Raw genomic sequence first — 12,489 nt, forward strand, 5'->3', positions numbered from 1 at the left:
CAGCCCGATTCGTAACCACTAAGCTACCAGAGCTCCTTAGTCACTAAGACATCAAATTTTCCTAGTCACCTTTAGAACTTTTTTGAAGTATAAAAATAATCATGTTTATTATTAAAAAAACTAAAATACAGAAATAGATTGGGGGGGGAAGAAATCTGTCATCCTCCCCTATTCATTCCTGAAGGTAATCTCTATGAACAGTTTCCACAAAAAAAATGTTTTATTGGCACTTTTTTTCTTCAGGGAGTACAGATGGAATAAAATTAATTAAATTATTACAAATGGTTGTTGCCGAAGGCCAGTGATTACAAGATTATTTAGATCCAAGTTACTTATAGAGAAAAGTACATGCATTTTCACAGCCAAGATTCACTGCTAAATCTTAGTCTTTGCAAGTTTCTATTCTTGGAGACAGACTAGATCATCTATTTGGTATGTGATCTAGAGCAGGACTTGTCAAACTGAAATGAACATAGATCACCTGGAAATGTTTTCGAATATAGATTCAGATTCAATAGGGGTCAGGTAGGACCTCTTCAGAGAGCCTGCATTTCTGCCTCCAACAAACTCCAGGACTCCTGATGTGACGCTGTAGGATAAATACTAGATTGCCGACCACAGGTCAGCAGTTACTCCTTGAAAACCCTGTACAAGGTTGCTATGAGTCAGAAGTGACTCAACGGCGCTTAACAACAATAACAAACTCCAAGTTGATGTTGCTACTACTAGTCTATGGAACACATTCAGAGTAGCAAGAATCTAGAGAACCATTTAGAGAGTGTGATTTCAAAATGGTTCATCTCACTACCTGCTGTCCCCCAACACCACATGCCTGCTCTGTTGTTGTTGCTGTTAAGTGCCAGAGTCCATTTCAACTCTTAAAGGCTTGTGTGACAGAGTAGAACTGTGCCAGAGAGTCTTCTAGGCTTTAATCTTTACAGGAAAAGATTCCAGGTCTTTCTCCTGCAGAGACAGTGGGTGGATTAGAACTGTCAATCTTTTGGTTAGCAGTCAGGTACTTAGACATTGTGCCCCAGGGTTTCTTATGGGTAAATGTGCTGGACTGCAAGATCAGTTTGAACTACAAGGTTGGTGGTTCAAGCTTACCAGCCACTCCTCGGAAACCCTATACGGGGTTTCTAGGATTCGGACCTGACTCCACAACACTTAACAACAACAACAGCAAGCACCTACAACTTCCCCCATAACACTGGTGGTGGTTATGTGCCGTGGAGTGGGTTCCAACTCATAGCGACCCTGTACAGGGTTTCTGAGGCTGTAAATATTTATGGGAAGAGAAAGCCTCATCTTTCTTCCACACAACAGCTGGTGGTTTCAAACTGCTGACCTTGAGGTTAGCAGCCCAATTCATAATCACAGTGGTACCAGAGCCCCATAGCATTAGATGACTACATTTGGAGTAAGTCAGGATTTCTAGAACGATCCTACTACATGGCCACATGGCTGCCAGTGGGAGTACAACACAAAACCCTGATATCAACTAGCAAAGATTTGTTGAATAATCACCCTTGTATCCTTAAGTATTATCTATACATGAGTGAGATTCTATAGGAGGACACATTGGATAGACTCAGTGTGACAATAAGTTAGCATTTAATGAATCTTTTGTATGCACTTAGAGTCCCTGGATAGTACAAATGGTACAAGGTAAACTCAGCTGCCTAGAGGTGCCTTGGAAGAAAGATCTAGCAAAAAAAAAAAACAAAACAAAAAACCCAACCTACTGATTATTCACTGCATAAACTGTAGACACCTGCTACCTTGGGTGATGGGGAAGGCAGTTAAAAAGAAAAGGAAGCAAGTGAGAAGAGCAGAGAACAGGACCCTACCCAGAGAATCAGTACGCCAGAGATAGAGGCAGAGATAATGACATGGAGAGAGGGAACAGCTGGGTACTCTAAACCCAGAGAGGGAGAGGGGCTCTGTGCTGACGACCAGGGGGCAGGCTTGAGGGTATACCCTTTGGTTGGTTGATGGTGCATGGAAGGGATTGTAACCGTAGCAATGAAATGATTTACAATAGGATGAATGTAAAGCTAATGTTCTCCCATGTAAACTATCACATAATTCACAATAAAACATAAAAAAAAAAAGAAAGAAAGAATCTTTGAAAATCAAAAAAAAAAAAAAAAAAAAGGGAAAAAGGGAAAAAGAAGAAAAAGGGGGAAATGAAATTGCTTTCTTCTTTCTTTTTGTCTGTTTTCCTCCCTTATAATGGACGGAAAAACCATTGGGAACTTTCCCACAACTACAAAAAAGAGAAAGTATCGGAGAGGTGGGGGCGGGGGGGGGGGGGGGGGGGAAGGAAAAGGAAAGAAAAGGGATTTGGAAATGGATAGTGGTGACATGTAAAAACGGTTAAAATGGCAAACGTTTGTTGTATATGTATGGCTAATTAAAAAAAAACAAGAAAAAAGATATCAAACCATATACTACATTTGTCAAATCTGAAAGAAAAATGAAGCGTTAAAAAAAAAAAAAAAGCACAATGCTCAAGATGAACATTCTTTACTTAAGAAAGACGAGCTTGCTCTGGTAGCGTAGTGGTAACGAATCGGGCTGCGAACCTTAAGGTCAGCCGTTCGAAACTACCAGCTGTTCCGCAGGAGAAAGATGAGGCTTTCTGCTTCCGTAAAGATTTGCAGCCTCGGAAACCCTGTATAGGGTCGCACTATGAGTCGGTTCCGACTCCACGGCACATCACCACCACCACCACCACCAAGCAGAGAGAGAACTCCCCAGGAAAGCCCCAGCACCAGAGGGGGCGGAGTGACAGAGCAGCGGGCTTCCTCACCCACAGACTAGGGAAAGCTGAGTGCCTTTGGACAGGAGCTGGCTTAGAATGTGCCCTTTGGGCATTTACCAACCACTCTAACAGAGCTTTGTTAACACTTGCCTGAGCAGGGCAGAAGCCAAAGGGCCACGTGGCTGCGAGACTGAGGACAAGAGTGAGATGTGCTTCCAGTACAGCTGAGAAGAGGCAGTTCTGACCAGAGACCTACTATATCCCAAGCTGTTTCTGATCCTGAACTGTACCCTGGTTCCTTCCCTAATGAGCCACATAATTGTGAAAACAGCAATAACAAAACAACCACAAACACAAAACAACAACAACAGGCACCATGCCAAGGATGTTGTATACAATATCTTCCTTTATCTTAGACACAATCCTGGCCCAGTTACTTTCCCAGTTTGTTGTTGTTAAGTGCCATTGAGTCAGTTCTGAGTCACAGCGACCCTGTGCAGGGTTTCCGAGGAGCGGCTGGTCGGTTTAAAATGCCAACCGTATGCTTAGCAGTCCAGTGGTTTTCCAACAGTGCCACACCAGGACTCCTTCCTAATTTAAAGAAGAGACAGAAAATAAGTAGAATCATGGGAAGAGTACTTAGATCTTCCCAAGGTCACATGGCAGAAAATACAGTCATACTCTTCATCACATTGTTATATGGAAAAATCTGGAATTTGTGACAATAATTGAGAAGAGCTTGCCCAAAGTAGAATATTTTAGTAAAGAATCTATGTGAGCCTTTGTAACTTTAGGAAAGAATTAGATAAAAGAGAAAATACCAAAAGAACAGTAAATGACTATCAAAGTTAAGCACCATCTACTTGCTAATTTTGCTCAGGTCTCATATATCAGCATAAACACTTCACGAGTCAAATTAGTAGTCCTGGTATGGCACTGTAGGGTTAGCACTGGACTGTTAACCACAAGGCCTGGCAGGTCATACCCACCAGAAATATGTTTACCTATGTTTTGTTGACTATGCAAAGACATTCAGCTGAGTAAATTATAAAAATTATGATGACATTGAAAAGATGGGAATTTTAGTACACTCAGTTGTGCTTGCAAAGAACTTATACATTGGCCAGGGGCAGTTGTTTGAGCAGAAAAAAAGGAATACTGTGTGGTTTTAATTCAGGAAAGTTGTGTGTCAATGTTGTAGCCTTTCACCACATTGTATGCTGAGAAAATAATTTGAAACATACACTGTATGAAGAAGAATGTGGCATCAAGATTGGAGGAAGACTCATTAACAACCTGAAATATGCAGAGGACACAACCTTGCTTCCTGAAAGCCAAGAGGACTTGAAACATCTAATGATGAAGATCAAAGATTATAATAGCCTGCATTGTAAATGAGTCCTGGTGTGGCGCTGTAGGATAAGCTCTGAACTGCTAAGTGCCCACCAGCTGCTCCGTGGAAACACTGTACAGGGTCACTATGAGTTAGAACCAACTCAACTGCACTTAACAACAAAAAGTTTCACAACTGGGCAGAAAAGCAACATCGTGATAAATGGAGAAAATTATAGAAATTGTCAAGGATTTCATTCTACTTGGATCTACCATCAACACCCATGGAAGCATCAGTTCAGCAAATCAAATGATGTATTGCGTTGGGCAAATCTGCTGCAAAAGACCTATTTAAAGTGTTAAAAAGTAAAAATGTAACATTGAGAACTAACTCAAGCCATGGTGTTTTCCTTTGACCCATACACATATAAAAGCTGGACTAAGGAAGACCATAGAAGAATTCATTTGAATTAGGGTGCTGGTGAAGAGTATCGAAAGTACCAGGGACTGCCAGAAGAACAAACAAATCTGTCTTGGAAGAAGTACAGTCAGAATGTTCCTTACAATCGAGGATGACAAGACTTTACCTCAGGTACTTTGTACCTGTTATCAGGAGGGACAAGTCCCTGGCAAAGGACATCGTACTTGATAAATCACAGGATCAGCCCAGAAAGAGAGAGAAAGACTCTCCATGAGACGGATTGACCCAGTGACTGCAGCAATATACTCAAACATAGCAACGAGTGTCAGGATGGCGTAGGACCAGGCAGTGTTTCATTCTATTCTCTATGGAGTCCCGGTGTGGTGCTGTGGGTTAATGTGCCAGACTGCAAAGCCATTTGAACTGCAGGGTCGGTGGTTCAAGTTCATCAGCTGCTCTTCAGAAACCCTATCCAGGGTCGCTATGGATTGGAACCAACTCGATGGCACTTAACAACAACATGAGTTAGAACCAACTAGACAACACTTAGCATTAGCAACACTCAAGGTATTCTTACATTAATAAAATCTAAACGTTTGTGATCTCAGATTAATATTATACTTTCATATTATCAATTCACAAGCATGAAATTTATGTGTATTTAGCTCTGTGGATAACTCCAGTCTCTCCAGTTCTATGAGGGGGGCTTTAGAACATTCATGGAAAAGTGGAATTGAAAGATCATGGAATTTTTCCATGAACTTTTTGAAGCCACTGCATAAAGTAAGCTGTAATCAAACCCACTGTCATTGAGTTGATTCCGACTCCTAGAGACCCTACCGAAGAGAGTTCTACTACTCAATAAGGTTTTGGAGACTGTAAATCTTTACAGGAGCAGACAGCCTTATCTTTCTCCCATGGAGCAGCTGATGGATTTGAACTGCTGACTTCAGGATTAGCAGGCCTATGCTTAACCCACTCTTTCACCAAAACCCAAACCAAATCACCTGCCACCAAGTTGATGCTGACTCATGACGACTCTACTGTGTTTCCAAGGCAAAATGTCTTTACTGAAACACTCACCTAACTCCATTGGAGTGGTTAGCAGCCCAAAGTTTAGCCCACAGTGCCCCCACGGCTCTTTAAATGAAGTGATGTTGTTGTTGTTGTTGTTAAGTGTTGTCAAGTCAACTCCCATTGGTAGCAACCCTAGTGAGTTTGAACCTTATAGTTACCAGTCCAGTTCTTACCCTACAGTGTCACACCTATCGCTTAGGAAAATGAATTGTGTCCTATGACTATATCCCTAGGCAGTCATTTATTTGTTTTGCCCACAGTTATCTGTGAGAAAAGGCCTATTGTCTGACCACCAGTTTCAACGTGATTCAGTCATGTCTGTGACCAGATACAGGTTCAAGGACATTGTTGTTGTTAAGTGCTGTCGAGCCAGTTCTGACTCATAGCAACCCTGTATAGGATAGTAGCTTGTGGTCCATAGTCCAATGCTGATCCTACAGCGCCACACCAGGAGTCTTTAAGGGCATTAAACCTACTTAATTCGCTGATTTAATCATTTTAATGTATCTCACTGAGAAAAAGACTTGCTTTTGTGTGTATGTATGTGAACTACGAAAAAATGGAGAAAAGTATAACTGACTTGCCAAGGCTGAAACTTCGTTGTTTGAAACACCAACCAGTAGCAAGCACTGTGGATAAGTAACCTCACTGATGAGTCTCCCAGGCTGGGGAATACAGAGAAGCAGAGGTTTTTCATTTTTTAACAGGTCTCTAGTCACCAAATTGCCTACAACACCTTTTTCTAATTGATTTGAACCCCCTTCAACTGTTCAGTCCCTTTCCTTGACCAGATCCACGCAAAAGTTCCAATGTGGCAATTCTTGATTCCTCCACGGAGTGTTCAGGATTGGCCGCCTTCCAGGTGACTCCAGTGAGGCCCGCACTTTCTAGCACAAGGAATGCTGCCGAAAGGAGTTGGTTACCAGGTGTGGTATGAAGTTAGTGAACCAGAAAGAAGGGATTTATCAGCCATTTAAAAAGTGTGTGGGGGGGGGGAGGGGGCCAGGAAAAGAAACCGGCCAACACTCAGGAATGACACCTAACCTCACTTCTATCAATCTGAAATACGCTTAGGAGTGAAAAGCCTTCAAAAGAAAGCTCCTGATGGTCAGATTTCAGTTACAGAGAAGTACGCAAAGTTAAAAATTGTGCTCTTCTGTGGGAAATGGTCTCCTGGAGACATCTTTCCAGCAAGATAAGATCTCAATGATATTTTGCTATCTTGTGTTTCTTCTTTTAAATGTATTCTTTAGTCCATTCTGAGTTGACTCTCAGGCTCATGATGCTTGGAAAGTTATTGAAATTTTTTTCTATCATTAAATTATTTTTAAGCTAACAGTACTATACAGTTTTTAAGTATCCTACGTTCTAAAGTGTTTTCTATTTAAGTAAAATTTAGAGAGAAAATATATAGTCTTAGTAGATAGTCTCCAGAGCTTTTGTGTGAGCCTGGATATTAACTTTGTGTTCAATACAAATCAATGGAACCAGTGCACTTTAGGGTACTAATTCCCTAAGGAATCACTAATGGAATTATCTGTAGTCCTTAAAAAAGTCACAATGAAGCTAATGAAAAATTTTTTTCTAAGTGAAATCTGGAAAGACAGTAAGCTTACGAACACATTTTATTTATGACATATATCATATATGACACATTATACATAAAAGTTGTACTCAAAATGTGTCTAAGAGCTATTTGATGTCCAATGAGATTTTATAACTTACAGTCAAATTATTTATGCCAATACAGAAGTATATTATATGTCCTCAACTTCAAAATCATTCTGGGATGACATTAAAACTTAGAGAATTTTTTAATATCAGATACAGATGAAAAATCTAACAGCCTTTGGATTGGAAATAACTTGTGGGGGTTTTCATTAAAGTTGGGTGCAGCTTGCTACATTTTGGTTAGTTGGATGTCTTCAGCAATTTTTCAAATGTTTTGGGTTTGGCAAAGTCCAAAATGTTTTTTGCCAAGACCCTCTTTTCCCCTTATTTTTTAAACCCGTGTGAAATTCAAGGATAACTTAATCCATATGTGTCTGATTCATTTACACTTAACTCATCAAAATGTTATTTTGTAAGACCCATTTAATATCCAAGAAACCTTTTTAAGACAAGTCTTTTGTCTTTGAACCAGCAAGTTGCATTTTTCCATATGAATGGGGCTTGGACCTTGAAAGAGTGACGATCAGTTGATTTTCAACTTAGAACTTTCAAATTTTAAATAGAATCTAAGCTTGCAGATTCTGTGTGCTACTTGAGTACTGAATAAGGTCATTTACAAAATATAGAGAAAGTGGGAGAAAATTTCATGTCGTATACTTTAAGGGAATGATCACATATGGAAATGTCATCTTACTAATATTAAAGAAATAAAAATCACTCCTAACTTAATGTTTATTTTAAAAAAATCTACAGTTTAAATGGCTCCATTTTTTATAGATCCATACATTTTCTAAGAATGACCAGTGAGCCATCATTACAGTAATTTTATTGTTTAATGTCAAAATTTTCTTAAACTCAGCTCCCTCATTGTTAATTTTAATAATAACACCTATTATATTTATACTATGTCCCAAGATCAGATAGAGTTGACAGTTGGCAGGAGTTGTATGCTCAAAGATCTCGGGGGGAAATATTAGGGCCCAAAAAGTTTTAAATTTTTCTTGTTACTTAAAATAATGTGATTGTGTGATAGAATTATGAATCTGGAAAGCAAGGAAAAAAGAATATATATATATATATATAAGAATATGTATTCAAATATATTGTTCACAAGTGAAAATTCAAACTGGCTAAATGAAAATAAGTAAAAATAGCAAAAAGTTCTATTACCTTTTGTTAAAGGACCTAGAGAAAACCTTCACAGGCCTCTATTCATATTTGTTTAGTAGATGTACCATAAGTGCTAGTGAACATCCAGTTCATGCCATGGTAACGAGTTGAAAATGTAATGCTGGAGTGGCATCTACAAGTTCAGTGCTTCTATAAAGACCTGCTAGGACACAGAATGCTTTTTTAATGTTCTACATTGTTGTGTATCCCCCATTGAACAACCTTTTGAGCAGACCCCGGTTTTTTTTACTAATGTAAACATTCTGACCAGTATCCAAAGAAATGACCTTTGAGTGAACCTCTAACCTTCCGAGTAATTATTTGTTTGAAGACAGTGTGGAGTTCTCCTGCTGAGAACTAAGAACCATGATGCCTTGCAGCTCTGTGAGTAAGGGAGTGTTTGGGAGAACTGGAGAAAAAGACATAAATAAGGGAGCAACCTCCAGATGTAAATAATAAAAGAATAAAAGGGTGAAATTAAAAAGGAAAAAAAATCGCAATTCATTTTACCTAAAGAGTTGGCCTGTAGGAAAAAAAACCAAATAGGGTTAGTAACTCATAAAAAGAGGTAAACCCTTGCCATGTGCTTGGAAAGCAGAGGTCTCGCTGCCTCTCTTGATCTTAACCTGACCTGATAAAGAGTTTCTGGGGGTGGTCCCAATAAATGCAATTGGGAAAGAGTAAATACTTAAGTTCTTTTTCTGAATTGAGAGCTGCTCTGGAAGACTGTATCATTTGGCCAGATATTCCTCACAACACATAAGTTGAAGGGGTGGGAATACACATGCAATTTCAACTCTTATTTTAACCTCTCCATAGCTTGTCATATTTTTTCCCCAATCCCGAGGGGGTGTAACATTTTTGACAACTGAGCTGTACTTTCTTAAATAATAAAGAAGTTCAATGTTTTTCAAACAAACACCATATGCAAAAGTCTCCTTTGGTTTTCTTGTGGCTGTTATTCCCCAACTTAACTGTTTTCCCACTAGAGAGCTTATAGGAGGCATAAACAAGTGTGGGCTGTCCTCCTTGGTAGGGACTTCAGCTTTGTAGGAATTAAAAGTTGACAGCATACACTCAAATTTTTCTGGCTAATTTCAAAGAATGAATCTTCAGTTCCTGTCTGTGGCCCCATGAGACTCATTATTCATTAAGTCTCCCTGCACTTAAGATTTAAAATGATAAATATTAAAAATTGTTACATGTGGGCAAATTTTTAAGGAACATCTAGCTGAGGGGGTGTCAAAATGTCCCTGGAAAAAAATCCAGTATCTTTTCATTCCACTTTTACGTGGATATTTTGAAGCCATTCATATGTTAGATATCTCCCCAAAACACACTTGCCTGTGAATCCTGTGCATAAGCTCAAATGTGTGAGGAAAATATATCATTAAATGCATTGTTGTTGTTGTGAAGTGCCACTGAGTCAGTTTTGACTTATAGCAACCCTATATAGGGTTTCCAAGGAACAAATGGTTAGTTTGAACCACTGACCTTGTGGCTCAAATTGACCTTGCAGTTCGGTGCGCCACACCGGGCCTCCATTGAATGCATAGCGACAAAAATCAAAACAAAACAGAAAAAAACCACTGCTGTAGAGTCGATTCTAACTCATAGTTATCCTCTAGGACAGTATAGAACTGCCCAATAGGGTTTCCGAGGCTGTAAATCTTTACAGATACAGACCGTCACATCTGTCTAACGAGGATCAACTGGTAGCTTCAAACCATTGACCTTTTGATTTGCAGCTGAATGCTTAACCACTGTGCCACTAGGACTCCTATAGGGACAAGGGTAGCTCATAAATGGTTGAAAATTGTTTTGTTGTTATTAAATTTGGAGAAATTAAGGAGATTTCTTATCATCTTACTCTAGTTGTACATGAATATTTGATGGGTCTTATTAAACATTAAATTAACATGAAGTAGGCACTTATTTTTGGATTTCTAACAAAATTAGATCCAGCCTTCTTAGACGAATAACTGCTTCTCCTTTACATTCCTGGGATTCAGCCACCACCTGATTTGAAATGTTTCTTTGGGCTCTAATATCAACCATGTGTACCTGAGGCTCTGTCTTTCTAGTGGGTTGAAAGGTGGCTGGGTTTATGGTTGGCAGTTACCTTATCCTCTGCCCTGGGTGTCCCAGCTTAAGCTAGAAAGGCCGCCCCCAACTGGTACTGACCTCTAAATGACCCCTAACTTTACAGGCTTAAACTGCAGGAGTTGCCGAAGAGCAGAAGTCTTTCTGGCCAGCACTTATTACTGCTGTGTTGGTGATAAAACTTCAGACAGCCTAATTGATGGCTTTGCTGACCTAACAATACCTTGTGAAAAAGCAGAGTGCTAGAGCCTGGTCTCCATTTATGACCAGCTGCAAGGGGAAGCTGAGTCTCCCTATGATGGGGAGTTTAGGGAGAGAAGAAGGCTCTTCCAGCCTGTGAACTTTAACCAGATTCCTACATGTTTAAGAAGTAGAAGCCCAAATGCAAATGAGTAGAAGTTCTGTTGGAGAACTTTTTCTTTTCTTTTCCTAAGCCATTTCAGCAAATTGGCCTGGAGTTGGCCATGATGGAGCTGGTCCAGTCAACTAACTTTTGAACACTTAGGGGGAAAATTGCCTTTGAATTAAAGATATTTCTCTAGATGTTTGACTGTATTGTATTCTTCACAGCGTTAGTGGAAAGGTGTTCACAGAGCACAGAAACTAAGTTTGATGACTGGACTTGTCTCTTCTGTTTCAGGTTTATTAATGCCAGAAGAAGAATAGTACAGCCCATGATTGACCAGTCAAATCGAGCAGGCAAGTTCCAACTAGTATTTATATTTAAGTTCCACAGGCACAAATCCTCATCAAATCATTCTTCAGGAGTTTCCTCACCTGCTAAATAAATGCTTCCACCAGGAATTTTGGGAGATTTTTTTTTTTTTTAATGTCCCCAGAATTCTGGTCTAGAAAGCAACTTCACTAATTGGTGCTAATTGGAGATTTCCCACCCTGACTCTACTGAAACTGCTTTTTATATTCTTTCTGAATTGATAATTGGGCACAAGTATTAGTGCCACAAGCAGTTTCTTTGACTGTGAGCTCTGAAATTACTCAGTGCTTGTCTGCATTCAGTCATTAGCACACTCTCATTTTCTTGCTCCCCACACCTCTTGGTATATGGCTTGTTACCATTCCAGCAGCAATCCTTGCTAAATTCATTGTATCCATTCATTCGCTTGACTTTTCATAATTTCTATTAAAGACTTTCTTGCTGCATTGTCTGTATTTTTTTATTATTATTAAAAGGTTATTACCTTTGTTTAAAATGCTTCATATCCATCCCACTAAAACACATGTGGGTTTCTCTTACAGCACCTCTCAGTTTCTCTAAAACAGTGTTTAGGTACTGTTCAGAACCCTACTGGTTTACTCATCATCATTCTATTGTGAAATGCCCATTTCCTTAGTGTACTGAGGAGCTGTGGTCTCCTGCAAAGAGTCTTATAGAACAAAGGTTTTTATGTGGTGATAGCTGTTGTCACTAACTTAATAGTTTAACTTGATAGAGGTTTGAACTATGGCCTCAGTTCAAAGAATTTTAAGAATGTATTCATCCTTTGGCAAAATTTCCCCAATAAATTTGAAATACTGTTCCATTCATTGAAGATCTTGCTGGAGAAGAGTATAAAACTATCAAAATATTGTATTTTCAATATATTGTCGTTGTTTGTTTAAGTGCCATCGAGTTGACTCTGACTCACAGCAACCCTGTATAGGGTTTCTAAGAAGTGGCTGGTGAGTTTGTACCGCCAACCTTGCAGTTCAAACCGACCTTGTGGTCGAGTACTTATCCTACATTGCCACACCAGGACATTTATATATACACATATATTAATGTTGTTGTTGTTAAATGCCATTGAGTCAGGTCCAACTCATAGCGACCCTGTATAGTGTTTCCAAGGATCGGCTAGTGGGTTCGAACTGCTGACCTCATGGTTAGCAGTTCAGTGCTCATCCTACAGTGCCATACCAGGACTCTTTCTCTCTCTCTCTCTCTCTCTCT

The 12,489-nt window shown here is 39.5% G+C and overlaps 1 protein-coding gene across 7 annotated transcripts in view; it reads left to right on the forward strand.

Moving 5' to 3' along the window:
- The window catches only part of MEIS2 (Meis homeobox 2), a 283,660-nt gene that overhangs the window by 266,135 nt on the left and 5,036 nt on the right, over positions 1 to 12,489 (forward strand). For all 7 annotated transcript variants that reach the window (XM_006831796.1, XM_006831792.1, XM_006831790.1 and 4 more), the window contains exon 10: positions 11,182 to 11,240. In XM_006831796.1, the coding sequence (XP_006831859.1) occupies positions 11,182 to 11,240 (59 nt within the window). The remainder of the gene's footprint in view (positions 1 to 11,181; positions 11,241 to 12,489) is intronic.

This window comes from Chrysochloris asiatica, unplaced genomic scaffold (assembly GCF_000296735.1).
Source record: "Chrysochloris asiatica unplaced genomic scaffold, ChrAsi1.0 scaffold00004, whole genome shotgun sequence".
In the NCBI taxonomy this organism is placed as follows: domain Eukaryota; kingdom Metazoa; phylum Chordata; class Mammalia; order Afrosoricida; family Chrysochloridae; genus Chrysochloris; species Chrysochloris asiatica.